The sequence below is a fragment of the Amphiprion ocellaris genome, chromosome 4 (genome assembly GCF_022539595.1).
Source record: "Amphiprion ocellaris isolate individual 3 ecotype Okinawa chromosome 4, ASM2253959v1, whole genome shotgun sequence".
Lineage (NCBI taxonomy): Eukaryota > Metazoa > Chordata > Actinopteri > Pomacentridae > Amphiprion > Amphiprion ocellaris.
This window is the reverse complement of record NC_072769.1, coordinates 39,752,954-39,780,940: the sequence shown is the minus strand read 5'-3', so window position 1 is coordinate 39,780,940 and position 27,987 is coordinate 39,752,954. Positions and strand designations below refer to the sequence as shown.

At 38.6% G+C, this 27,987-nt stretch overlaps 1 protein-coding gene and 1 long non-coding RNA gene across 2 annotated transcripts; one reads left to right on the top strand and one right to left on the bottom strand.

The window, feature by feature from the left end:
• Positions 1 to 45: 45 nt before the first annotated feature.
• zgc:92360 (uncharacterized protein LOC436988 homolog) lies at positions 46 to 23,621 on the bottom strand. The gene is made up of 11 exons (XM_023297278.3): positions 23,485 to 23,621; positions 20,131 to 20,261; positions 18,119 to 18,210; positions 14,866 to 14,948; positions 13,495 to 13,607; positions 11,670 to 11,816; positions 10,353 to 10,436; positions 10,049 to 10,111; positions 4,859 to 4,930; positions 2,756 to 2,987; positions 46 to 1,549 (listed from the first exon to the last, which is right to left on the bottom strand). Exons 1-11 carry the CDS (start codon positions 23,570 to 23,572, stop codon positions 1,521 to 1,523), a joined length of 1,134 nt encoding a protein of 377 aa, XP_023153046.1. The 5' UTR covers positions 23,573 to 23,621; the 3' UTR covers positions 46 to 1,520.
• Positions 23,622 to 23,818: 197 nt separating this feature from the next.
• On the top strand, positions 23,819 to 27,731 carry LOC129348809 (uncharacterized). The gene is made up of 2 exons (XR_008601505.1): positions 23,819 to 23,955; positions 27,490 to 27,731. It is a non-coding gene; the product is annotated as an uncharacterized LOC129348809 (long non-coding RNA).
• The last annotated feature ends 256 nt before the right edge of the window (positions 27,732 to 27,987 follow it).

Genomic DNA, 27,987 nt, shown 5'->3' with positions numbered 1-27,987 from the left:
AACAGTTTCATACACAATTCTGTACAGAAAACCCTTGAAAACATCTTGAAGAAATATTTTTTATTTGGGAGGTATCAGTAATTTCTTATTCTAGCTCAATCAGCCATGTTCAAACATAAAAATGCCTTTAAAAATGGACACATCAACATGAATTAAGTACCTCTTTAACAAAAAGAAGAAGAAAAAAGTACCATTAAAATTGTCAGTCGGGTTATTTGATAATAATAAAAATGATGAAAAAAAACAATAGTCACGTTTTAACAAAGTCTTAGTATATGTACTTCATGCCACATGGAGGTGCTGTTAGACCATCCAGGGCTTTGTAGTATTTCCATCTGCTATCTTGGCATTGTATATCTTTGATCGAAGCATTCATACCTTAAATACAGACGTGTTTTAAAAAAAGATAACTTACAAAATCATTGATGACAAGTTGAAATCACGATGAAACTGCATTGTAGTATGTCTGAAGATATTACCGTGCTTGGAAGATAACATAAAAACTCTGTTTAATCTTGCTTGAGTACATGACCTGGAGATGACAGTGGTTAAAAAGCTTCGATAAAAAAAACACTGAATAATATTGCTTTTGCTGCCAATCTAGCCCTGACCACAATTAATGGAATAAGCTTTACTTCTGTCCTCATGGCCTGCACCTGGTGGTCAACCCACATGCCTTTTTCACAGCAGATATTTCGAGTTGTCATAGTAAAAAAGGCACAGCTCCATTCAACAACAGTGTGACAGTAAGCCAGCATGCACGATACTGGGACCCTGAAAATAAAGCAGCTAAATGGAATAGCCATCATTAACTTTATTGTTTGTGCCTGTGCTTTTCCCACTGTGGCAAATCAAAATCCCTTCAATGAAAAGAGGCACATTTGACTGCCTGCGTCCCACTAACATTAACCAATCATCACAGAACACCTGGACACACAATACCTAAAACAAGGGGACCAAGGCACTTTTCACCTCAACGTTTCTTTTTCTAATTTGCATTCAATATACAATAAATACTATGTTTGTTATGTGAGCGTTTTACTAGTCTATAGAAGCTTTTAAACACAGTGGATTCTTTCTTGTGTAAAGTCTCCTGGCCAATGGCAGTGACATGTTCAGAGAGTATTTATCATGAGCAGTCGCCACAATGACTGAAGAGACCAAAGAATACCATCCAGACATTCAGACATGATATATACAAAGGATAAAAGTTTATAATTGATGTTTTGGATGCACAAACAACACACAATGTCGATAACAGTCATCACCAAATGAAAGTACAAAAACACAGGGACATTAAGGTATTGTTTTCTTCTTTTGTACTAATCAATATTGCCCTGGTCCTCTTGTTTGCATTCTTAATCTCCCAGCCATCCCTCTGGGATTTAGAAACTAGCTCCAGTGTGACCATAGTAGCAATGAAGGTCAGATTTCAGGTCAGTGCAGAACTTAAGTGGGTCCCATGTCAGAGCAGTGATGGGCAGAGAGGAGAAGAAATGGTCCCACAGGTCTCTGATCCATCAATGTCTGTGCTTGAACAAGGCCTCCACTTGAAAACACACAAGAGCCCAAAGTTAGAAAAAAAGGCTCTTTTACCCACAAAGACAACCCCATTGTATGATTAATGATATATGTATCATCAGATCGGGTATTGTAATTTGTCCAGTACTTGGGTTTATGACCAAATACCTTCAAAACTAATGAAACTGCCATGATATGATTACATCCAGCGCTAATTACCAAATGGGCTAACAAGTTCAAGAAGAACACAGTAGATATGTCGACATGTCTCGCTAGACTTATTTGTATATTCATATTTCTGTACGTAATTCCTAAAATATTCCTTGTTTTTATGTATATTTATTTCCAGTATGTTATTTGTATATGAGGAAATTTCATTACACGTTGTATAAAGACAACAAAAACTGATTCTGAACCTGTGCTCTGACCTCAACTTCCTTACAAGCTGGAATATGTGGAAAAAAAAAAAGAAATTCATGGTGCAGTAGTAATGTTATGACAAGTAAAGACTTCTTCTTCCTCTTTTAACCATATCATGTTTTGGCTATCTTTAGGCAGATCGTTAAGGTAATTTAAGGGTATGACTCTGCTTCTCCACCAGATGTGGTTGCAAACATTTCCTTCGATCCAACACACTTTCCTGGTAGATATCGCACAGATGTAGGTGAGTACATGACGAATGCAGTGTAGCTTGTTTTTATTCTTTTCCATCGTCTTTCCCGTTTAATAGACATGCCTGCTGATGACACTAGTTTGTGCTTCAGATGCTGCTATTTTGTGGTTCTCAAAGGACCCCTTGTGAATCTTTGAGGATCGCTCAAATTAGGGGAAATTAGTGTTGAGAGTGGAGTTTATGCATTATCCAATGGCCTCATAAAGTCCCACAATGGAATGAAACAGTAGCATCCATATATTTCCTTCTGTCAGTCTTTCTAGGAACTACTGGTCAGTTAGTCAAAAAAGATTTCCTTTTTTTCTTATAAAAACATCACTTTAGCCACAAACACTTTCTCTGTTTCTCTTGTAATTAATACCAAATTGCAAGGAGCAATCTTTCTTTAATCTGTGGCAATTGTTTTTTGTGACCTATTACTTCCACAGTGCTCCCTTGGAGCAGAGTAGGTCTGTGATGTTCCCTTTAAAAAAGCGATCACAGGAAGTAACCAGCAGCTTAAGAGCTAAGCTAAAAAGCTAAGAAATATTTAAGGACTACTTAAAAGTTGTGAATTCTTACTTGTGTACTCCTGAGGGGACATTGGAGCGCTCACGACATCATTGAAGTGTTTCAGCCAGTCCTGCTGGTCACTCTCTGTCTCGCAGGTAAACAGGAAGCAGCGGTCAGGCGTTTCTATGGTGATGCCGTGTTGCCAGGTGCCATTGCAGTGAGTGCCAGCAGGCAAGCCTGGGGAGGCATTGTAACCATGGTCCCGGTTCCCCAAGAAAACTTCCCCTTTGGCAAAGGCGTCCTTTAAACAGAAAGACAGAGAGGTCAGCTGGAGAAAACAAACTCTTTATTCTGCATTTTAGGGCACAGTGTATCATCTGTACAACATACAGGATATTGCAGGACGTTTATATTTTGTTTCATATCTCTGCTTAATAATGAAATAACTGACCAACTGCAGTAAGTTTGATATAGAATATATGGAGGAGCTTCTAACAGTGTATCTAGTAACAAAGGTTTTGTTGTTTGCATGCAGTAATGACACCATTGCTCGTTCACCATTATGGCGAATGAGCAATTTAATAAGACATATAAACACCTGTAAAAAATGTTGTTGACGAACGGTAATGACGAATATGAGAGGTAATAAATACTCCCGAATTTTACAAAAGTACCCGTCTTACTTTTTTTAAGTAAAGGGCCACCATGAGAAAGTGTTCTGTGATGCTTAATGCCTAGAGGTCTCCTTTTGTAGGTGAGCTGAAGTGCGCCAAGACAACGTCATTGTGGCCTATTGGCTAATGATCTACGCCACTGGACTGACACATGGCTTGGCTTGATCAGGCTGCCGGAAGAAGTCTCAAAATGTTCACAATTAGCACCCCTAGTTCCAAATACTGGTTAACAGTCTCACTGATTACTGATGATCAGAACCAGCCCTGAGAAAAACCAAAGTGTTCGATCCATACACAGGATGCTTTCTTTATTTACTTGCATCCTTTTCTTGGTAAGCCTGCTTTCACATAGTTTATCAGGGGTTGGGGTTCAACACAGGCCAGCGTTCTTCACCTTGAACTCAAAGTGCTCATCCTTGGCCTGCCCGAGTAGCGAGGGATGCTAACTGTAACAGGCTCCTGGATGGCATCGCAGCTTGTCACAGGGTAACAATACATAAAAGTGCTCATATTGAAGCGTCCTGCGTTCACTCAAACACACTTCAGGAGACTATGTGTCACATGATGTCTTACAAAAACAATTACAACTTGATTTCCCGTCTGAAACTTTATTCTGCTGTAATCAAAAGCAGACATGACGTGTGAACATATTGCTCTTACATGCACAGTGAATCATGGTGTACACACCATCTGACATGCATAATTTACTTATTATCCAAGTGATCAAATGACACTGCTTTAGGCAGTGTCCTCCGCATATTCCCTGTCCAATCTCGACTTCATTATACTTCCTCTTTCTTTCATCTTCCAGTTTTTCTTGTCCGACACTCTTGGGATAAGTGGGACATTTCAGTCACTTAGCGCCTATAATTATTGCACCTCTCCACTGAACTCTTACATCAGCAACAATGCTGAGCTGCTGCTGATCAGGGCTACTTGATGTGTATTTAGCCAAGACTTGTGCAATGTGAGCTGCCCCGTCTCTGTGATAACCACAGCAATAAAAACTCACTCTAATCATGCAGAATCTTCTGAAGCAGTCTCACTTCTATGTCTCAACCATTGATATGAGATGAATTAGGGGAAGTCTAGCCAAAGTGTTGTCTGTAGGAGCGTAGTTTTCTGCAGGATGGAATCTAAATGTACTTTTCAGGTTCCTACTGTGAGCTCATGGTAAGAAATACCGTATGTATAATTAAGTTACAGTGAGAATGAAACTATCTTATATTCCATTTTCCCCACTGAGTCATGACTTCATATTCCCAACCCCGTCTACTTAATCTAATTTGCCTGATGAAAAAAAACTCCCCATCGACTCTCCATGGTGCTCATTTATGCCTTTCTAGAGCACAAGATTACCACCAAGGCACTTTTGTACTCTATGTTTGGTATTTTGTAGTCAAGAAATCAAGCAACACACTAACACACCAACAACAGGCCAAAAATATACAAAAGTCTTTGTGATGTGTGCAGATGTTTGTGTGTCAGGATGTCATACCAGTGGATCTTTGAAGTACATGAGTCGTCTGTGGTCCAGGGTAAACCAGCGTTTCTTGAAACCTTCTGTTTGCTACGTAGACAAACAGGGAAACACATTCAGACACTGGATGAGTGAGACAGTAAAGGACACAAAGCAGCACTGTGTTTGAACCAAAGGAAGAGTCTTTGTGGTTTTAAGCCAAAAAGTGAATCACATGCTGCTTTTAAATTGGTGTTTTGTATTTAGACTTCCTACAGCACTTTCTTAACACTTTATCTGATACTGTCATATATAACACAAAATCAGAAAAATTATCCCAGACCTGCAAATGATTTCGTCAAATTTTGTCCAACCAACAGTGAGACAAGAAAGCAGAAATTACTTATATCTGAGCACCAGCTTGGTATTTTTGCTGGACTTCTTTTTGACAGTTTTGCCAATTAATTTGTAGTTTCTAGTCAGATGAGACTAATTACAATGATGCTTGGAAGTTTGTGAATTGTCTCCAGTTTCGCATAAATATGACATAAGACATCAAATTTTCACACGAGTCGACAAAGAGAGCCCAATTAAATAAGAAAAAAATATATTATATTTGGTTACTTTTCTGTTTTTCAGAAAAAAAATCTAGAATAACACAAACAGCCAAAGGTATGTGAATCTTTGCTTGGGTATATGTTGTCACCCTTGTATAGCAACGATTGCACCTTAAGTTTCTAGTAACTATTTATCTTCCCTTTACATTGAAATGGAGGAATTCTATCCTTATTCTAGATGAAGAACAGCTTCAACTCTGAAATGTTGGTGGGTTTCCTCGCATTAACTATTCACTTCAAGGCCTTGAACAACATTTCCATTGGATCTGAGTCACAGTTTGTGTGCTTAGTGTCATTGTCATGTTGCATGTCCCACTTTCTCTTGAGATTCAGTTCATGACCTGATGTCCTGACATTTTCCCTTAATTTTTGCTGATGTTATTCAGAATCCATTGTTCCAGCAATAATGGCAAACTGTCCCTGCCCGAAAGAAGCATAAAAGGTCCAAACTATGATAATATCACTGCCGTGTCTCACAGATGGGATGCTGGAATGCAGTGTTTTCCTCTTTCCAAACTATATATAGCATATATATACTATAGCAGTTCGCCCATCTGCTGATGTTGGACTCATGGTAATTAAAATTAGTCAATGTGAGAGAAGCCTTAAGTTGCATAGAAATTTCCTTGGGATCCTTTGTGATCATGCACTGCAAAAACTCAAAATCTTACCAAGTCTATTTGTCTTATTTTTAGTCCAAATGTCTCATCCCACTAGATTTAAGATAAATTCACTTAACAAGAGACATTTCAGCAGATGGAAGGACTTGTTTTCAGACAATGCATCTTAAATTTCTTGTTAAGTCAAACAATCTTGAAATTATCTTGTTTTGAGTTGTATTTTACAAGAAAACTCAAAATAAGGTTGATACATCTCAAATTAGGAGGCTACATGAAAGCAAAAATCTATTTTGGAGTGAACGACTACTATTTTTTAGCATGTCTGGCTTATTTTAAGACACCTAAGCTTGACAATCCTGGTAAAATAGAGCTTAAAATAAGTTTTCCCAGCTAATTTTAAGATCTCAATATTCTAAATATCATATCTTACTTCAAGAAATCTTACCAAGACATTTTTCACTTGTTCTATTGGTAGATTTTTTCACTTATTTCAAGGTAAAAGTTCCTTGAAATAAGCTTTTTTTTCTTGTTTTGAGAGGGGCATTTTTTCCAGTGTGCAGACTATTGAACTCACACAGTTTGTCTGAATGTGGATTGGTGGAGTCCAAATTCTTAACAGATGGTTTTTGCAACCTTTTTCAGTACCAGCGACTGTTTTTGTGATGTTCTCACACATTTCCTTCGTTCATTACACAATACACTTCCTAAAACGTGTTGTGAAGCTCAGACTTGAACAGATGACTGTTCTTTGAATGAAATAGAGCACACAGTGATGGAAAACACATGAATCTAATTTCACCTTTTCACTAACTGCTAGTTCTAAAGGATCTCACACTTTTGCACTCAGATGTCAATATTAGATCATGTTTCTCAATAAATACATGACAAGGTACAATATTTTTTAATTTGTTCAATAGGATTTTCTTTATCAGCTTTCAGGACTTGTGTGGAAATCGCTTTTAGGATCATGAAGAAACAGAGAACAATACTAAAACACTAAAACTGGATTGAAACTTGAAGAGCACACAATGAGTGTCTTCATGTCGACTCTCTGCAGCCTAATTCAGCCAGTTTGTCAAGAATATTTTCCTTTTCATGAATCAGTCGTGCAGCTTTTCTTCTGTTATATCGTTAGGATTGTGCAATAAACCTGATCTCAGGCTTCCTAAAGTGAGATGAGAGCATTCTTCTTTGTTAGATGCGCACTGTTTTCTGTCAGTACATAACACTGTCAAACTGTTTCCCTCTTGGCAGTCCCATCCGAGTGCTTATTCCACCACATTCATAACACTGATGTTTAATTTAAAAACTTGTCACAGCTGAAAGTATACAACAGTGCAAGATTTCCAAATCCACGATGAAAGCAGCTATTGAAGGATGCAAAGCACGGTACCTTCGGAGAGTTTACTGAAGTGCACAAGCTGCAGCTCTTTTCAGAGCCGGGCCTCAAATAATGACAACACTCAGGTTCCCGACTGCTGCCAGATTGTCCTCATAAAAGTGTTTGATATTCTCATTGTGCCATAAAGTTGAACCACTCACTGCTCTTGTCTCATTTCACCAGTTGACTCCTTTCACCAGTATGTCTCACATGTGCGGGAAGGAAATGAATTAAGCAAATCATCTCAACACAGCAAGTTAGAGAGTCCTTTCATCTCTCAGCCTGACAGACAGAGATTAAACTGAGAGCTTGTGTTTGTCTGAAGACAGAGCCGGTAGTGTCACTGAGGATCAGGTTGCTCGATGTCGCCTGTTTAGATGCTTCTGTCTGAATCCTATATGTGAAGACACCTGCATGTGTGTACATATGCAAATACAAGTGTCAGTACAACTCTGCACAAATGCCTCCTTGTGTGTTTCCTAAATCCCAGCATATGCTTTTGTTTTGCGTGTCTATTGACACTTGACAAATAAGTCCGTCCTCAGCTGGAAGCCCTTCATTCCCTGTTAGACAGGCTGACGGACGGATGGACGGTGAGGCAGGCAGGTACAGTCGGTGCTTTCAGCTGTCAGTCAGCCTGTTAGGTAGAAGGGAGCTGTATTGACAGCTGGGCTCGTTAGCCTATTAGCTCAGCTCCCATTCAATTAAAGGCAGAACAGAGAGCTGGGATCACAGGAGGAGGGATGAGCAGGGGACTTACAAAGTGTCAATTTAGTCTCAATCACAGGTCACAAATAAATCTGGTTTACATATATACATATATATATATATTTTCCCTTTGCTGACTGATAATCTATTAATGTCCTGAAGTGTTAATTACACTTTTACATTTCTGCTTCTTCTTCTTTAAGCTCTATACATATAATCGTGTATGCAGTATCATAGCAACCACAAATGAATTATCACATGAAGACATTGTCTATCATGGCAGAGTGGAATAAATAAGCCCTGTTAGGGCTCCAGACTGTGACCAAAATGGCTGCATTTGTTACCGTTTTTTTGAAAGTGTACGAGTTAAAATTTCAAGCAGCCACATTGTGCAAGAGCATGACGATCATTAAGCTGTACTGGTTTCACTCTAACCAGCACAGACGACCATTGCGTTAACCACAGTGGTGGAAAGTAGTACTTTTATAACTTTGGTTTACTGTGGAAATTTACGCTCAAAATTGTGGTCTTCTCGTGAAAAAGGAAAGACCGCATGTAGAAAAATATCACTCGGTTTCATGTGGAACAAATCTGACATTACAACGCCCCAGCTTAACTCGTGTCTAAATACTTTTCGGTCGCACACCTGTCTGAGCACCACAGCCACCGAGCATCAGCTACCACTGCCTGCAATGTGGAGCGTTTAGGAAACACTGGTAAACTGTAACGTCTCTCAATAAGAAGATGTTCAGCAAGTGATATGTTTTGCCAGATGGTAGGTGAAATGAGAAAGTGCTAACAGCCCTGCCTGTTTACATGTGACTGATACTAGGCACCTCATGCAATTCATCAATTAACCCCAAATGCGAAGAAAGAAAACATACTGCTGTTCATGTTGAATGTTATAAAATATGTTTTTGGGGATTTCAGTTGTGTCACATTGATATTAAGTAAAATGGAAGCTCTGTAGCTTTACAGCTTCCACTTCTGCTGCCACTTTTTTCATGAAAAAAAAGAAAACCGATGTTGTCTAAATTTAAAAAAAAATGGAATTAAGTAATTTGCTGTAATGTGTGAGTAGGCTCTTAATCATCTGAGCTGGAACTTTCACTTTAAAATGTCAGACAGACATTTTCCATGTAATTGCCGCATCTCCATAATTATTACAAATCACTGAACATCAAGTATTTGTTCCATGTGAACAGGTTTTTAAATTAACTGACAAATATGCTGATTAGTCCTGTACCTCCAGGGGAGTTCTGGTTAATGGAAATCAATAACTCTGTACCCCAGAAATATCACCATATTAGGAATTAACATAACAGTCATTAACACTGGCTACGTATGTATTTTTAAAAACGTAGTCTGAAGACTGTGACTTTAATTATAGGATGTACAAAAGAAGGAATGCTTGAACTTAGACACAGTGACATCCACTGTTAACTGATAACCAACATGTGCACGTCACATTAACAAATTCAAATAACCTTCCCAGGCACCCGCTATGTCAGACAACAAAATATGATCTACCAGTAAACTGATTTACTGTCCAGACTAAAACTGCAAGCGGACAGGGGCGAATTAAATAACACATCCACACCCTTTAAAAAAAGGACAGCAAAATATACAACTCTGCCTTATTTCTAAATGTAGAGGAGCAACACCATGGAACATCTACAGAAGAATTCTGTCAGCAAATTTTGTTGACTTGTAAATTTAGGAAATTCTTCTATTTTATTTTTGGTTTTTGAAGCTAGCTCTCACACCCCTGGCTGATTGTAAAAGATCTCCATTTACTGATTCATGAAAATACCAACTTGTGTATTTGCTTCTGAGATTTTACAGAAGAACTGAAGAGTAAGGAATAAAATGAGCATATATTTTCAAATAAACATTTACGTACTCTGGGACCGGTTTTTTCCATGTATCCTTCTTTGAGAAAGTTCCGGGTAAGTTTAGGTATCAGCTGAAAGCAACAAACAAAAGGAAAACGCTGAGATTAGAAAAAAAAAACAAAACAACATCAATACGAGGCAAATTGTTTCAGAGTTTTATGGTAATTCTGCAAATAATTAGCTTCCATCATGAGCAGGAATTATAACAGTTATATTGTATATATGTATGTTACTGTTCCTAATAAACATCCATATAAAAATATCTATATAAGCATACATTTTAGGTGCATGTTTGTCTGTGTGTGTGTTTACCTCTGCATCAGTTGCACCAGGAAAGGCCACCTTTAGATAGTGAAGCTGAACTGCACGGATTGAATTGAACCAGTCGACGATCTCCTAATGAAGACAGAGAGGTTAAGATAGAGACAGTGAGGACAGGCAGTCTTCCATAGGCTATTCCTTCTTTCTTTGCTCCTCTCTGTCGTCTAGCAAGAGACAATAACACCACAGGTTTGTGTGTGAGTCTCTGAGGGTAACACAGCTCTGTCGCTGCCATGATTGTTATGCATGGGAAAAAACACAGTGACAATTTTGATTCTATTTATCTTATGTCTTGATGATCTGTGACAGAAACAGTGAACTGCTCTGTTTGCTGAAATAGTTTCTTGTTTCCGAAGCTTTCGGGTTTAAAATTGGGAAAGTATATGAAAAGTTTCAGAAACAGGCAGTAAATCTGACCTTGTGTTGTGACCCTTCTGGTGAAGCTGTTGATTTAAGTAACACCATCATCATTTTAAAATGGTAATCAGAACATTGGTGACTTGATTGCAATCACAAAATGGGTGATTTTCATTTTTAAAATTCTGCTTCATAGCAGTAGTAACCGCATTGTTGAAGAATGTTTAGTTTTTTGTTCTAATTTCTTATTTTTCAAAGCAATTTTCTGTATGTTTTTTGGTATATTTTACCATATTTAAAACACAAACTGCCAAAATTATCCTAGATAGTGCATCCTGACATTGAGTGTATGGATTGTTTACTACATGGAGAATTTCTTTACACCTTTCACAAGCAATAACGTAATTTCTACCTTTCACAGGTTACCAGGAGAATGACATTCAAAGTGTAGTTTGTTTAATGTAATGTCAAAATGCCAAAATAATGTGTTCATATAAAGTTGCATTGACTGACTTTGCAAATTAGAAGTTACTTAACTCCAGTGTCTCCAACATTAGACAGCCAGAAATAAATCCTTGACTTGATAACAAAACTGAATGTCTCCATATATTTCAATGTGTTTATGAATGACACAGAATGATGGATGTTGTGCTTGAAAGCCATTTGCTAATGGATTCCTTCAGCCAGCAAATATCGGTACAAATGGTTTAGAAAAGGTTTGGAGACTCGCCCATAACAACAAGAGTCAGGTAGAATAAAGTGATGGGCTTCCATAAAACATGCTTTAGACATTATTGTGCCCAACCAGCTTGAAATATATCTTATAGACCCACACTGTTAAAGTGCAAAGAGGAAAGCAGTCATGTATTGACATATTGCATATACTTAGGTATTTATATGATTCATTTAAGAGCCTCTTGTATGCACCACACACACTGCAGAGATGCAGACCTTTCCACTGTCGTGATAAATGAAGATGTTGCGGGTGCTGTAGTCTTTGAGGTAGGTGATCTGCAGGCCGTTGGGGTTTCCTATCTTCTCTGGCTGGAAGGTTGCGTTGATGGTGTCCACCTTGATCACTGCTTTGGGTTCCTTAGCCTGCAGGAGAGAAGACAAAAAGAGGAAGAGGAGTTAGTGTGAAATGCAGGGGATAGCAACAAAATATGTAGGAACTGACTAATTCTGTGCTTGCAAGCTGATGCCTGCCAGTCGCTAAACAAAGAGATCAGGAGACAGATCCCTGAATGTTTATCTTCTGCATGTTTTTATTGTGTTGTTGTCTTTGATTACTAAACTAATATTTTAGATTCTGTAAATAGTTTAATCATATTCTTTGTCACTCCTTAATTGATCTCACTGCAATGTTTGTAAACAGAATAACATGAAAGGCATGTAACTCACTCTTGTGAACAAAAGTATACAACTCCAGTTACAAAAATCCAAATAAATGCAACATTAAGTGCTGCATTAGAGTACTGCCAACACCACTCAAAGACAGAGAGCATATGAAAATCCACTGCAATTAAACCTGTTTTACATATGAGATGTCTTAGACCTCAGAGTTCAAACAGAAATAATATGTAATTATGTTTTATGGGTATTTCTCTCCAGAACCTGAGCAGATATTAAGGTTAAAAAGTAAAATTCTTCTGTTTTGAATAGAAGTAACATCAAAACAAACATTGCTATTAAATCAGTTATGAAATCTTTTGCTGCCACTGCTGAATCAGAAAAAAATATGTTTCTGGAGTGGATGGTTGTGTATGGCACTGAGACCTGGGCCTGTATTCATATTTTGTCCTCTTTCTAACCATGAAAATAAAATCTAGGACTACTATCTACACACCTGATAACCATCATTTCCAACACCAACACTAATCCCAGCAAACCAGGTTATGGATGCTGTGCTTTCATCTGCAGTGACTTGAATTTAAATGGGCAACTATGGAAACAGAATCTCTGTGTGCTTCGTCTGTCCTTGAGTTTAACAGAAAACAAGCACAGCTACGCCTATTGACAAGAGATATGACAACTGATTACATTTGACCCCTTACATCAATGTGAGTGCTGACACTTCAGCGTGATAAATCAGCAAGAAAAAGTGAGACAAATTGCAAGAGGACCTAAATATTTTACCCACCTCAAGGCTCTTTTGAATCTATGGAACTTTTATCCCCACACTGACTGAATGAGGATGTTTTTGTTTTACTGCGTGATATTCGCTCACAGAATATGAAGACACGGAGCGATCTTTGGCATTAAAAGCAGTCATGGATAGCAGGAAAAGCATTCACAGTACAGAGGCATTTGTATGCTGACACATATCCGTAAACAAATTCCAAAGTTACAGTCTTTTTTTTTTTTTTTTTTTTTTTTTAAAGTCTTTTTGAATGTATTATTCCCACATCCCCTGAGCTGGTTTTCTGTGACAAACAAAGTGTTCCCAGTGCTTCCAGGTCTAATTGGTTTTGGGGGGTGTACAGCACAGTGAATCAGCCACACTGACAGAGGACAGACTGCTGGTTAAGCTTGTCTGAGCACGCTCAAACGCTGTGGAGGGAGCAAGTATCATTTTGGAGTCTCTTGGTAGGTGTGTATGATTACAAAGCCAACCATGTGTCTATGTGGGAAAAGTACTGAGTGAAATAAAGCGGGGGTGCTGCCTGCCGTGTACTTTATGTCTTTAAAGTGTTCTGTGATGTGGTTGCATGTGTGTGGGTGTTGCACATGTGCAGGAAGAGAATGATTGAAAAGAGTCTAATTAAAAGCTGCTTACGTCATATTTGGTAAAATACTTCAGAGTCCCCTCCCTCTCAGAAAGGACGAATCGCCTGCTCAGAAACTGTCCGTTGTCCCGCCCCCTCTTCATCAACACGCCATCTCTCATTCCTGCAGGAAACCAGCAGAGGTCAGTCATTAGTTTTAATCACAGACTGTGTATAAGAGCTGGATGTAGCCTCTGGGGCTGAAAAGTGAAGCCACCGTGGATGTGAATTCAACCTGCATTCTTTCTAACAGCCAGCCGGGGGCAACTAGCCTGGTTGCAAAAAGGAGTCCAATTGTAAAGGAGTACGTTCTTACTTGATTTATTACCTCAGTAAACATTTTCCTAATGAATTTATAGTGTCAATCACTCCTTTAATGCAGCATAATGTAGCATATGTAAACCAGGGGTTGCTAGATTCCTTATGACAATCCTGGTGCTTTCATACATCAGGGAAAAGTGTGGAAATTCTTTATCTGCCACTTTATGTGTAAAAAATGGAGTTCAAAACGGTGCTCGCCTATCCCCTTAAGTATTTACGATTCCTACAGTCGATTTAGGTAAAGAGATTTGACACAGCATGTATGATTGGCTCATTTACTACCTTCTGTTTTGGTGTTTTTCTGTCCCAATAATTCTGGTCTCCAGCAGTTACTGAGCTTGTTGACAGTACAGTATGAATATTGACATCAAATATAATGTAAGTAAGAGTAAGGCAGAAGAGTGGCATTTCCTGGTCTGGGAATGTACTTAAGGTGTGTAATAACCAGTGGTCTAGATGATCAGGGTATTTATAGACAGGGTCACAAATTGTAGGAACGAGCACATATGTTGGCCTTTATATTCACCTTGTGTGCAGTGACCATGAAGAGTTCTCAAACGCTGTAAAACTACCCTATTCTACACAATGGAGTAATTCAGTCACACGTTCATACCAGAAACTGATTCTGACAAACAGGAATGATACTGAAAGCTCCACCCTGCAAGCTGACAGGATTGGTTGCTTAGGTTTGTCACATATAAAACCCTGGGAGTCTGAATCTGTGTCTTTGAGTCTGTCAGTACACTGAAGTTTCTATGGAAAAAGACTCAGACATGGTGTCGACTCCTTATTTTGCTCATGATGTACCTTATCCAGCATATAGAAAACACTGTATGTACATGTTAACCTTCTGATGATTAGTCTATCTAAATCTATATATGATATTATCCTGACTTAACCCAGTCCTGAACTGAGGTCAGTCAGGTTCAACTCCAGTATGTGAAGTATTCTCCTCGTCTGTATGTTAATGCCTGATCATTGAAGGACTATAACCATCATTTATATACAGTCTATAGTTTTTAAAACATGTGTGTGTGTGTTTGTATGTATCCTGTACTCACCTTCCTCGTATGTAAAGCTGTTCCCAGGGTTGGAGAACTCTTTCCTCTCGTACTTGGCTCTAATCCACTGCTCTCTCAACACCCTGGACAAACACAGACAGATGAAATGTCAATAAAACTAGCCTGTAAAATACCAGCTCACGGCAGACTAATAGTCTTGTCTGTACTTTGTGGTAAACGAGGAAGACGATGAACAATATGTACAATGAAGGCTGAACCATTAAAGCAGAAATCATTATTCCACCTGGATTTGGCAGCCATAACACATCTCATGTGATCTGCATAAGCAGAGACTCGTATTTGTTTAGGGATTTTTTTATTTGCAAATTTAAGTTAGCTAGTTATTTAGTAGTTTATGCCTGAAAAATATTCACTTTTCAACACTGTTGGCTAGTTGCTGGTAAACTAGCTAAAGCTGTCTAGCAAAAGCTAACCATAACATAGCAAACAAAACCAAAAAGAAGTGTGTCACATGCAAAACACATACAGTAAGTCTGAAATTTAATCCAGTTTGAGAGAAAACTTCAAACTATATTTCATGTTCTGTTAACCTTTATATCATTATTTCTTCTCTATTTCTCTGTCACACATCTTGTGCTCCACCTGTTTTCTGTTGCTAATGATCACAGTGAAGGAGCTGCATAGACTGACCATTCACAACATCAAATCAAATCAAAGTTTGCTGCCAGAGCAGTTCTGATGCACTGAGGCCTGGATTCCATAGATCTCTGAATGTGTCCTGTGGTATCAGGCACCAAGATGTTAGAAACAGACCTTTTAAGTCCTGGAAGTAGCGAGGTTAGACAATGGATTGTACTATTTTTTTTGCAGAAAATCCCACTGATATTCAGTCTGGATAACAAAGAACACCTTGAGCTCTTTGCCATAGGAATACTGTTGCCACAAATGGGTGCACATGGTCTGCAGCAGTGTTCAGGTAGGTGATGTATGTCTGTGTACATAAATGCAGGACCCAACATTTCCCAGCCAAACACTGTCCTGACTCCACTGGCTAGTCTTATTTTCCAGTTGTCATCTCCTCCTCAGGTGAACAATGTCCACACCGTCCATATGATGTAAAAGAAAACATAATTTATCACACCAGGTCACCTTCTTCCATTGCTCCATGGTCAAGTTCTGACACTCACATGCTCATTGCAGGCACTTTTAGTGGTGGATAAGGGTCAACGTGGGCGTCTGACACCGTTCTTTTACAGCAATGTAATGGGATAATAAATGGAATTAATTTTATCAGTCAGTGGTTTTAATGTGGTGGCTTATTAATGGTATATGTGTGTGTGTGTGTGAGTGAGTGAGAGAAGGGTGTGGAGATTAAATTTCTCATCAGGCAAATTTGTACAGATAGCCTACAGAGACGAACTGCTACATACATTCAACACACAATCTACAGTTTCAAACAAGTACAGACGTCAGCAGGAAAAACCTGGTTGTGCAAGTGTTTGTTTCATTCATGTGCCACCTGAGAAGGTTGGCTTTTTTCCCCCAAAATCCCCACTTCACATTCACAGAATTCCAAACATTCTTTTCTGAGAGGGACCTGACCAAAGAGCATGTCCTGAGACAGTCATCGTCTGTCAACAGGTAACCTGGAGATTCTCCGCATCCCTTGACTCATAATTCACAGGGAAAATCTAGAGTCCCCTGTGTGACGGTGTATTTCTTGCTCAACACTATGTATGCTTGTTTAATTTTGAAATTATTGAAACTTTAATCTTAGAACATATAGTGCATAGCATCGTACAATTACAAAGAATAACTTAAGTAAATCAATTTGTACAAACTATTAATTAGCCAAGTTTCTATAATTAAGAATGACTGCTGTTTTAATAAAACCATCTGAAGACTGTGCAAAAGGGTTCTAAGATTACATTTTTTTATGATAGTATATTGAAGTTTATTTTTACTTTTTTTTTTATTAAGGAAAAAGTCAGTGCATAACGTGACTGACAACTCAGATATTAATACATGTTGCAGCAGGAAAAACACTTTCTAATCAACACTTGAATGTTACCAATAAGGAGAGCAGTCAGCATTATTGGTTCGGCAAAGCTTTCACAACCACGCCCTCTTTAACTTGGCCAAGCTTGAGCAAATCTGCCAGGTAGCAAACGCAGAAAAAAATGCATCCAAGAGCTACGGCCAACAACTGCTGTCAGGAGGGCTCAGTGAGAGTGTATTACACACTGAAACGCTGCACAAGCTAAGTACAAGGTGCTCAGAGTGCGTCAGGACAAAGCTTTCAGTCTCACAACCTTGGAGGTGTCCTTTTCAAACACATCTTGAAAACAGCACATTACCTCGAGGGTGAATGAGAACATGATGTTACAAAGTATGTGGAATGATTTACTGCTATTAACGTGTGAAATCTTACATTTTTATTCATTTTATGTTTTAAAATCTTATATTTCCACTTGTACTAACTACAAAACTCTGAAGAAATTAAAATGGCTAAACAACCAATGAGAGTAAAGAAGGAGGGGTTTTAAGCATATGAGTGTTTCTCCCTTCACACCAAAGTCCCTCTAATGTCTATTTTGAATTCATTTTAATGGTATTTTTATTTTTGCATTGATTGGTTGCTGGTTTTATTTGGTTTCAGCAAGTTTTCATATCTTCCTTATAACATTAATTAAATAATATGACAGGTTAATTAATGTGCTTGTTATGTGTTTTCTTAGACTCTTAATTCATACACATGCTTTTATATTAGTGTTGTTAATCATTTGCCTTAAATCAAAAGCAGTTTTGTCAATTTCTGTCGTTCTAAAATGTGCTATATCAGTAAAGGGATTTGACTTGACTTAATTCTCCTTCCCAACTTTACAAATTTCGTTGTATTTCTGCACAATGACAATAAAGTCTCCTTATCTTTAACTGGTCTACTACACATTCAGTTAGAACTTGGACACAGAGCTGGGTTGGCAACCACTTCAAAAGAGTGAGTTTTTTCTTTTAAAAAAAGGAGGGGTGATGATGTAACTGGAATAAAATCTAAAGATAAATCAGGACTCTTTTAAGATTCCAGTTGCATGCAAATATTAACATGCATGTGTTCCAAGAAAAACAGGAAACCACATGCGAGGACACACACTGGTGCACTTGTGAAAATACACCACAAAACATATACAATCATACATACAGCATATGCAAATATTAGTAGAAGAATTCAAAACAAAACTGCATGTTGTCGGGGATATGGTTATAGAGTGTGGCTGTTGCTATGGGTACTTACTGGCAGTCCTTGTGGGTGGGTTTGTAGTAGTAGACTGGAACAGCAGCCTCATATTTACTCTTCATCAGCTCATTACCATTCTCTGCCATGAACTAATAAAACACACACACATGGAATCAGCTGATTATTCAAGGAAGAACGACATCTTGGCATAGGAATAGACAGTTTTTAGGCTACGGGACAATTTTCTTTCACTGGAGTTTCAAACTGATGTTAGAGGAAACTATTGACCCACAGAGCCAAGATGACAAATACAAGAAGTATTTCAGGATCAAAATGTACTAAGAACCAAACTCATTTATTATCTGGTTCATACTGTGTGTCCAGAGAAGGGTAGGGAGTGCACTGGCCAAGAATGTGACGTCCTCACATTTCAAATAAATAATAAACTCCTTAATTTTTTTTATTTCTCAAGATGCTTCCAATTTTACAACTTCCTTTCACTCAAATCTGGATTTTAGCTACCGTTAATGTGTGAACTGTGTATTTATTGATTTTCACACCACAAGACTGTTTTCAAATGTTTCTACTGAAAGTGTCATCACTAAAGTGCCATCTAAAATCTCTTTTTAAGGCCTCTAAGTAGGATCTGGGACTTCACACCTAGGCCAACTGTAGACACTTTAAGCCTGCATTGCAGAAACGCTGACTATCTATATGAAGTAGTTAGGCTTTTTAAATTGAAAAATGTTCTGTATGAGTAAAAGATTTTCTTATCAGGTAATTTAGTTTTTGTATATATCACATAAGACACATGTAACTGTTCAAAGCAGAGTAATTTTCTGTACCTTTCAACATGCCTGGAGGTGATCTTTAATGACTGATCCTACTTTTCTATACCCTCCATTGTAGTAGGATCAGAGTTGTGATCAAATGTATCACATGCTGACAGTGTCAAGGCCACTCAGACGACAGTAGACTGTATGAAGCAGGGTACAAAGAATGTAGAAAAAGCAGTTCTCAGTTCTTTTTTAGTGAGAGTCAGATTGATACCACCTTCTTATCTGTCCATCTGTCCAATAGAGCAGACAGTCAGCTTATCTTAGCTAAGAGTGGAAGTGGGCAAAGGCCTGCTTCTGTCCAAAAGTAAAAGAAATGAGTCGACCACTGAAGCTCACAAATAAATACTTAGGCTGTGCAAAAAAACCACAATTCAGCATTTTAAGACTCGTCATATGACAAACTATTTCTCGGCTGGTACCATAAACTTTTCAGAGTCTCTGATTTCTTGTTGAATTAATTTTTAAAAAGTTATAGGTTGTTTCTGCTACTGCTAAGCTAAACTAAAGAGCTGCTCGCTTTAGCTTCATATGTATAGAGACATTTATACTATGAATAGTGCTGATAAATGGTACATTTTCTTATCTAAATCTTGGTAAATAAGCATAGTTCACAAACTGTTCTCTATAGAATTGTTTAGTATTAGAAGAATAACTTATCACTGGCCTCATGTGTCAGGAAAAAGAAATTAGAAAGTAGTATTAATTATTAATATTATGTTTTCAGTCTTAAAACAGCAGGATGTCCATTATGTTGTATTTTGATGCACCATAATAGTGTATTTGCATTATTTCACTTTTTTTTTTGGAAAAAGTTATTTTGAAGTTCAAGGAAATCATCTGGGGACTGCTGTCCCTTGAGGGCACATGATTAACCAGCCATGGCTAAAGACAGCAACAACCGCAACAAAAATAAGTAAAAGCAGAAGTAACAAAGTGTTTTTGACCAAAGATGTCAGTGCAAAGTGTTAAAGTTTGGGGTTCGTATCAGCAGCCAACAGCTTATATGCAGATTAATCACCACAGTTCCAAGTGAGTGCAGACTTGAACCCCAGTAAAATGCTACTTAGTCAGTGAACGTTTTACAGTACATCCTGTCAGCATTGCTCTTTGTCAAGAAACTGCGGGTGTAAATCAGCAGTGTTGCTTTTTGTTATTTGTAATACAGAAACCAATATTAAAACAGATAATTCTAAAAGCTAGGGGCGGTGAAGTGGTTGACTGTCGTCTCACCTGGACCTCGTGGTCTTCCCAGTGGGACAAGCTCAGGGACTTGACCTTGCTGATGTCTGGGAAGTTGCGGTGGATCCCAGAGCAGGCCAGACAGATGAACACTCCCAGGGAGCAGGAGCCCCACGTCGGGTCTGAAGAGAGGACACATGAAGAGGACACATGGAGTGGGGTGATAGAAGTGGCATAGATAGTGTGGCGGCTATAGAAGAACAGGAATAAAGACAAAAATACAAGGACAGAAAGATGCAGGGGCTAAGAGGGATGCTCAATTTTAGTCCAAACAAACATCTTTTGTATGGCTAAGAATTAAGATTCCAAAAAAATCTTATTTTCATTATTGATGAATCTATTTAGTTTTATTTCATAAAACTTCACTGTTTTCTGTCCTGGACTGTTCCCTGGACTCCATAGAGGAGGTGGGTGAGAGGAGGATGTTGGCAAAGCTCACATCCATCATGGACAATCCCTCTCACCCACTGCATGACACTGTGGGGTCTTTAAGCAGCTCCTTCAGCAGCAGACTGAGACATCCACCCTGCAAGAAGGAACGCTATCACAGGTCCTTCATCCCATCTGCTATAAGACTTTACAACATCAGCATCACTGGCTGATGTTAACATAAACTGCACTCATATCATATCATATCATATCATATCATATCACCCCAAACCATAAAATTTGCACAGACATTCTTGCACTGCTACATCTTTGCACTTTTTAAACTTATTTTTTAAGCCACTTTATACTGCATTGTCTTACAGTGTGTCAATACTGTACTATTTCATCCTCATTTCTCATCCCTGTACATATTGTAAATATTATTACTACTGTTCTATTATTATTTTATTCCTATTATTACGTCTATTGCTACATAAGCTGCTGTAACAATGTGAATTTCCCCTGGCGTGGGGAGAAATAAAGGACTTATCTTATCTCATCTTATAAACTACTGATTCAGTCCATGAAATATTTTGAAATGATCATCATATGTTCTCAGTCACCAAGGTGCAGCGTGTCCTTTAGCATTTTATTAAATGAAATGGAGACTACTTCTGCCAACACAACTTCAATATACTAGTTTTATCCAACATAACATTCTAAAGCCAAAAGATATTTGATCAGTGACATCAGACAGAAAGCAGTGAATGTCTATACTTGGGAAGCCAGATCCAAATGAAGTTCATTGTCATTTTGTCTTTGAAAATGATCTATCAAAGTTACTTGCAACAGACTACCTGTTAAAAAGACAAACAACAAGCATTGTCATCATTGCATATATTGTTAGACTTTGGAAACTAAAATTAAAATACTCTTATCCAGGGAGATGCATTTCAGCTACAACATGATTCACATCTCGCACATGGTTTCTGTGACTCACCTAAAGGCAAATCAAAGTCGTTGTTAGGTGAGAGGAAAGCACTTTCCCCAAGTCAATATAAGCTTTTTGTTCATAAGCTTAATTCCAGTCAGGCCAGATCAGCATGACACAAAGCCAAAAATCTTTTAGAGTTAATTTATCTGTCTTCTTCCTCTGTAAACCCAGATATACGAGAAACGTTTCCTTTGATTTGGCCACACCTGTCTTATCTTCCCGCAACCTTTCTGCAGACTGCCAGTAAACAGAGCTTTTGAGAGTCGTGGCCTTATCGGTTGAGATCACAGACGTCTGAGCAGAGAGGGCATTCTGTCATTTTCCAACCGTAAAGGGCAGATTAGAATATGATTTGCTTGGCTGGTTAATATGCATGCCTAATGTTTTGCTATGTCAGTGGTACACAACTTTAGTGAGAGGCTAATAAAAAAAATAAAAAAACAACAGGCTGACACGTGCAAGTCCTAACACACACAGAGGGACTATCTGTTGTCTCTAACAATGAGGAATCATTGGACATGATGGGTGCCAGAATTTAACCAGAGGGTACATTAGGAACTTGGCAGTAGACAAAAATGTGGTTTTAAGTGGGAAATCTTGACATCCATACACCTCTTCAATAAGCTTTTCTTGGACAAAGAAAGAAAAGATGAGGAGATAATGCCTAGAAGCATATTATCTTTGTTTTACATCCCCGGGGCATAGATTCAGTGACATTCTGGTTTTATTTTGATGCACTGAAATGTAGCAAGGACATGTTACGTCAAAAATGAGTTTTGACTACATTAAAACTCCACTGATAGATAGATAGATAGATAGATAGATAGATAGATAGATAGATAGATGACACTACACAGCCATAGCTAGCGTGCTATCTGATATTTTAACTCAACTAAAAAGTTAAAGCTGCTAAAACACTTCCATGTATTAAATTGTGCAGTCATTTGCCATTGTGAATTCAATATAAATATTACAAAAATAACATACAGACTGTAAAGCGAAGTGAGTGGATGTGCTACCTGAAACTGGAGCTGAAAAAGTAGGTTTTGTTTGAAAATTGTGACATTTCATTTACTCAAAAAATATCGAGCAGCAGATTTCAGAGCCCATTATGTACACTAGCATTCAGAAGTTTGGGGTCTTCCAGACAATTTCATGTTTTCCATGAAAACTCACACTTTTATCCATGTGCTAACATAAGTGCACAAGGATATTCTAATCATCAATGAGCCTTTCAACACCATTAGCTTGCTGGAAATGTTCCTCTGTACCTCTATGGAGATATTCCATTAAACATTTCCAGCTAGAATAGTCATTTACCACATTAACAATGTATAGACTGGATTTCTGGTTAATTTAATGCCTTTCTTTCAATAATAAGGACATTTCTAAGTGATGCCAAACTTTTGAACGGTAGTGTATGTTGCTTGGTTTTGATTCATTTAGTCAGAATAAATCGCCTAAAAAAGCAACAACCTTCCAAGTTAAAGACTTTAAGCATGTTTTGCCTCTAATTCACTCCACACATTTTCCTTTAAAGGCCAGTAGAGTTCCTCAGATGTCTCCATAATCTCTAAAAGTGGACATAAGAAACCCAGAGGACCTCCACTGTCAGCCTCAGCTGGATGAGTGTGTACAAGCCCTACACTCCTGCATGTCAAGACTTGCTGATTTCAAGAAGTTTCTGCTCTTGAAGCCTCCACACTGTAGACCCGAAGAGCTTCACCTGAGCTTGTTTCCTCCAGGAGCTCCTCCTTCCTGACTCACTTCTGCACACATTTCAGCTCCCAAAAGCACCAACAGTGGCGGAAACATTTACTTTCAAGTCTAGTAGCTATTTCAGGCTGAAGTGGTTGGAATATAACAACAAAAGGCGCATGAAAATGTGGTTTAAATGTTAGCTCAGGTAAACGTATTCAACACCTGAGCTACTAAAGATAAAGTTCCCCTTTTCACCTTTTACAGCGGATTTTTGCACCTACCCGGTGCGCCACAGTCTGCGCAGGCGTCATTTCCAGGCTTTTGCAGGATCTCTCTCAGGTCCCGGGTTGCTCTTCCATTTGTCGACATTTCAGCGTGCAGATCGGCTATTCCTCCGCTCTCACAGGCACACGGAGGCAGTGATTCAAGGTGTGTCTCCTCGGGCTTCGCTCCCCCTCTCGGGTCGCGGGCAAGTCCTCACAGGTAGCTCTGTGCGCCCTCAGCGCGGGCGAACTGAGCCTCCGGGTGGAGAAAACAGTCCAATCAAAGCCTCCTCACAAAGCTTTAACGCCAAAATCCAGTCTGTTTACGCTCTGCAACGAGCCAGAGTCCGGTGTTGACACCCAGAGGTCCCGTGGAGGTCTGCAGCCAGATCTCCAGCAGGTCCCGGAGCGGCTGAGCGGAGGATGAACCAGCACAGGAGGAAGTGAAATGCAGAGGTTGTTCCAACTTGCTTTTCCGCATACTTCGAGGTGAGATCGCTATGCACGACGCCCCAGTGCCAAGCAGCACTTTAGTTTGAAGAAGGCTGACGTGCAGTCGGCCTGCCAGAGTCCTGTAGTGGCCTTTAGAATAAAATATATTGGCAGTCTGTCCGTTTTTTTCTGGGTTTATCAGAGATGATCAATCTATGCAACAAATTAATGTACTACATCCTTTAAAAACGTCCCCATCCACTTTAATATTGCTCAATTGGGATTCTGTGCCCATCAGGTATCTAGAGCTTTTTGTCACACTAAAATATGTTGTCTTTGTAGAAGCAGAAAGGAAAAAATTATATATATGTTTTTATTTTTATATATATATATATATATATATATATATATATATATATATATATATATATATATATATATATATATATATATATATATATATATGTATGTATGCAGTGGTGGAATAAAGTTTTCAGACACCCCATGCATTTGTGAAATATTGCATAAAGAATCACTCTTAGGTCTTCAAGTGCAATTTCCATTAGTACAGTCACAGCCAAAACACTAAACAAATCCTATAAAGCCATTAAAAGCTTAAAATTGATTGGCTCCATAAAAAATATCTAAGAAATTTTGAATATTGGGTCATTTTGGTACTAGTGATCCACTAATGAATGTTTTTTATTAAAAGACAAAATTTTTGTTGCCGTGCTTCATGTCTATATAAAGCCAGCACATTTGAAAGTTCTTCAGAGACAATAATTGCTACAACAAGGAATTTAACACAGGAAACACACCTGAAGATCCAGATTCCCTGTCAGGAAGGGTCCAGCTGCTGCCAGATAGCCTGGAAGTGCAGATGCAGTCCTTCAGCAGTTGGATACACTCTGCAGAAATACAGACGAATCAACAGCTTGGAAGACAAACCAAGATCTGGGCGTCCAAGGGTTTTTTCAGCAAGAAATGACTGCATCCTGATCCATCCATGAGCAGGAAAACCACCAAGTGAGGGTACGCAGAAGGCCGGGAGAAGCATTATCTCCAGCATGTGCAGTACCTACTGTCAAGCATGGTGGAGGCAGTATCATGGTTTGCTGGTGTTGGTCATCTCACATTGAACTCTGCAGTATTGTGCCATTCTCCAAACCCACATGCTCCCTTCTGCTCGTGCTCTGTTCCATCGAGGTCAAACTGGATGTTCTACCAGATAATGCCCCTTGATCACATCCAGGACCAGCAGAACTTGGCTGCAGGAGCTTAGTATCCAGGTCTGAGAGTGAGCTGCTCAATAGCAGGAAATAAACCCCACTGAAAGTCTGTGGTGGATTATCAGAAGGTCTGTTTCAAAGCAGAAACCAAAGAATTTGGAAGGATTAAAAGCAGTAATTCAAGAAGAATGGGACAAGATTAGCCCTGAACAGTGTGAAAGGCTGGTGGGGAACATCCAGCCAAGATTAGAGCTGTACTGCTGCTAATGGCAGGGCTACTAAATATTCATTTGATGATGTGCAACAGTGGCTTTTACAGGGTAAATGACTCTCATTAAAGTGACAAAAGTAAAAAACACAACATTTACTGATACCAGGCCAAATAAAAGCACATTAAATCAAATCTGAAAATACTCCATATGCTGAAAAGTTGTCTTGTTATTGTTTTATTTATATCAAAGTAATGTTGGACATTTGTCTAATAATTAATGACTGAAAAGCTACTCTATGTTTAAGTAGAAGTGCAACAATAATGACTAAAGGGGTTGGAAAGAAGAAAAAAATCTGCCAAACAAATCAGTTTTCACTTCCTTTTTTAAAACCTTTCCAGTGCCAAAATATTTTAATGGCTAATTATATTTAGTATACGGACAACCCTGTGCTTCTATTGTGAATTTCTGGGAATGTTTTTCATGGTTTGATTTTATTATAATTAAGAGAAATTTCAATGCTACATGGAGACAATCATGTCCACTTTCTGGCAAGTCTGTAGAGAAACAAACCAAAACTAAAAGACAAAAAGAAAAACCTCTACCTCATCAACACCTTTGGGATGAAGTAATATGGTAACAGTGACCCAGGCCTTATGACCTGATTCACATACACAACTGTGGCTGAATGGGAGAAAAAAGCAAAATCTGGTAGAAAGTCCTTCCTCAGAAGAGTGGCTCTTATTAAAGCAGTAGATTTCTGTCCAAATGTGAAGTTTAACCGTCATATATGGGTCAGATCTAAAACACCTGGTAAAATGAAAAGGTTTAAAAAGTTCAACATTTACCTTTGAAATGTAGTAGAGTGGAAGTAGAAAGTTTTAAAAAAATGCTGAAAAATAAGATTTTCTTGTTGTATCTCCATATTTGGCCAGCAGATGGCAACAGTTCACTACTTTTCTACCTATATGACTATCAGACTATGTCCTGTGTAGTACAGGTGTGGTTGTTAGTGCTGTACAATTTCAGCATAAATATTTATCATTCTCCTCCTTTCCACTGAAACCCAGAGAGATGCCCAGGCTGCTGGGAAGCTACCTGGTGTATCTAATAATGATACTGATCAGCCGTACCGTAACCCTACTTCCCATTACAGAAATAATGATTATCTGTAGAAAAATGACAGCAGGAATCCAAAACAGTCTGCTTTTGAAGTAGGTTCCCACACGCCTGAACACTCACTACCCCAATTTCAATTTGGTTGCCTAAGTGAGAGTGATAGGGGTTAGGCCGATTTGACAGTCAGCGGCGGTTTGATGTCATTTTGCAGTGGTGGATTTTTCCTGTGACAGTGAAAGGCTAATACTCTGTTACCAAGCTCATTTGTTAACACCAATCTGGCAGACAGTCGTTTGTCTGTTTCTCCACCACCCCAGTCGCTAAATCTTCTTTTTCATTCTGTCAATTTTGGAGCTGGAGGCTGAAAACTGCCCAGCGGCCCCTAATTGATGAATGTTAAAGTCTGTGTAAGATGAGAGCGCGCTGGATCCCTTCCTCTGGATTTACTGTGTAATAACATTAGTCAAGTGATTTTTACAGATATATACAAATAAATTACAGATTTTTGTCAGCCAAACAAGTTATAATATTGTCTCCTCTGTGTCTTTCTTACTCTGCTAAGGAACGGTGGAGTTATGTGACGATCGGCGTCTGTCTGTCTGTCTGTCAGCAATATTACTCAAAAACGTACCAACGGATTTGTATGAAATTTTCAGGGAAGGTCAGAAATGGCACAAGGATCAAGTGATTCAATTTTGGCAGTGATGCGGCTTATAGTCTGGATCCAGGGATTTGTTAAAGATTTCTGTATCATTGCCAGATACTACTACAAATCGACCATTTCAGACCTATCGGAACTTATCTTTCAGAAATGATACAAGGAACAATTGATTAAATTGTGGGAATGTCCAGTCAATTCCCGCCGTGCGCTACATATTTAGGTCATGTGATTTGGTATCCGTACATAACGTGCACATGCAGAACAGACACCTGTGCTCAGTGCAAAGTCATTTTGTTTGTGGGTACATCTACAGGGTGGGCCATAAGTTTCCATACGTAGGAAAATGTATCATGTATATTTTTTTATGTTTCAGATACCCTAGAAGATGCGTCTGATGCTATCTTTGGAGGCACTTGAAGGCCATGGTGTATCATGTGAAGATACGAGACATAAATCATCTCCAGGAACGTTTCACCAACGCCATTACAAGCAAAACTTCAACTGTGCTAATGCATGTTCGTCATCTCTGGAAAACACGTATTAATATGTGTTTTCGAAACAATGGTGATCATATAGAGCACATTATATAAATAAAAACAGTTGTCCAACATAAAATGTTTATTTTTCCTATGTATGGAAACTTATGGTCCACCCTGTATATTAAATGGACACATTCTATGTTGCCATGATTTCTGCCGCAAATGAATTCAAGATTTCAGCCATCGGAAATGATACGACTGAGCAGCCTTGGCGGAGTACTGCACTCTCTGAATGCTTTCTTGTATTTTACTTGTCATCCTGTATGACCTTTTACCTGCTTTGCCTCTTTTTTCCTTTTATTTACTCAGTTCAACTGTTAGTTTTGTTATTT

Excerpts from the sequence above, each read along its gene's own strand:
- zgc:92360 (XM_023297278.3), bottom strand. The coding sequence starts at position 23,572 with ATGTCGACAAATGGAAGAGCAACCCGGGACCTGAGAGAGATCCTGCAA. Across the intron at positions 14,949-18,118 it reads CCCACCCACAAGGACTGCCA|GGTGTTGAGAGAGCAGTGGA; the intron begins GTAAGTACCCAT and ends GTGTTTGTCCAG. Across the intron at positions 4,931-10,048 it reads TGGAAAAAACCGGTCCCAGA|CAAACAGAAGGTTTCAAGAA; the intron begins GTACGTAAATGT and ends TTGTCTACGTAG.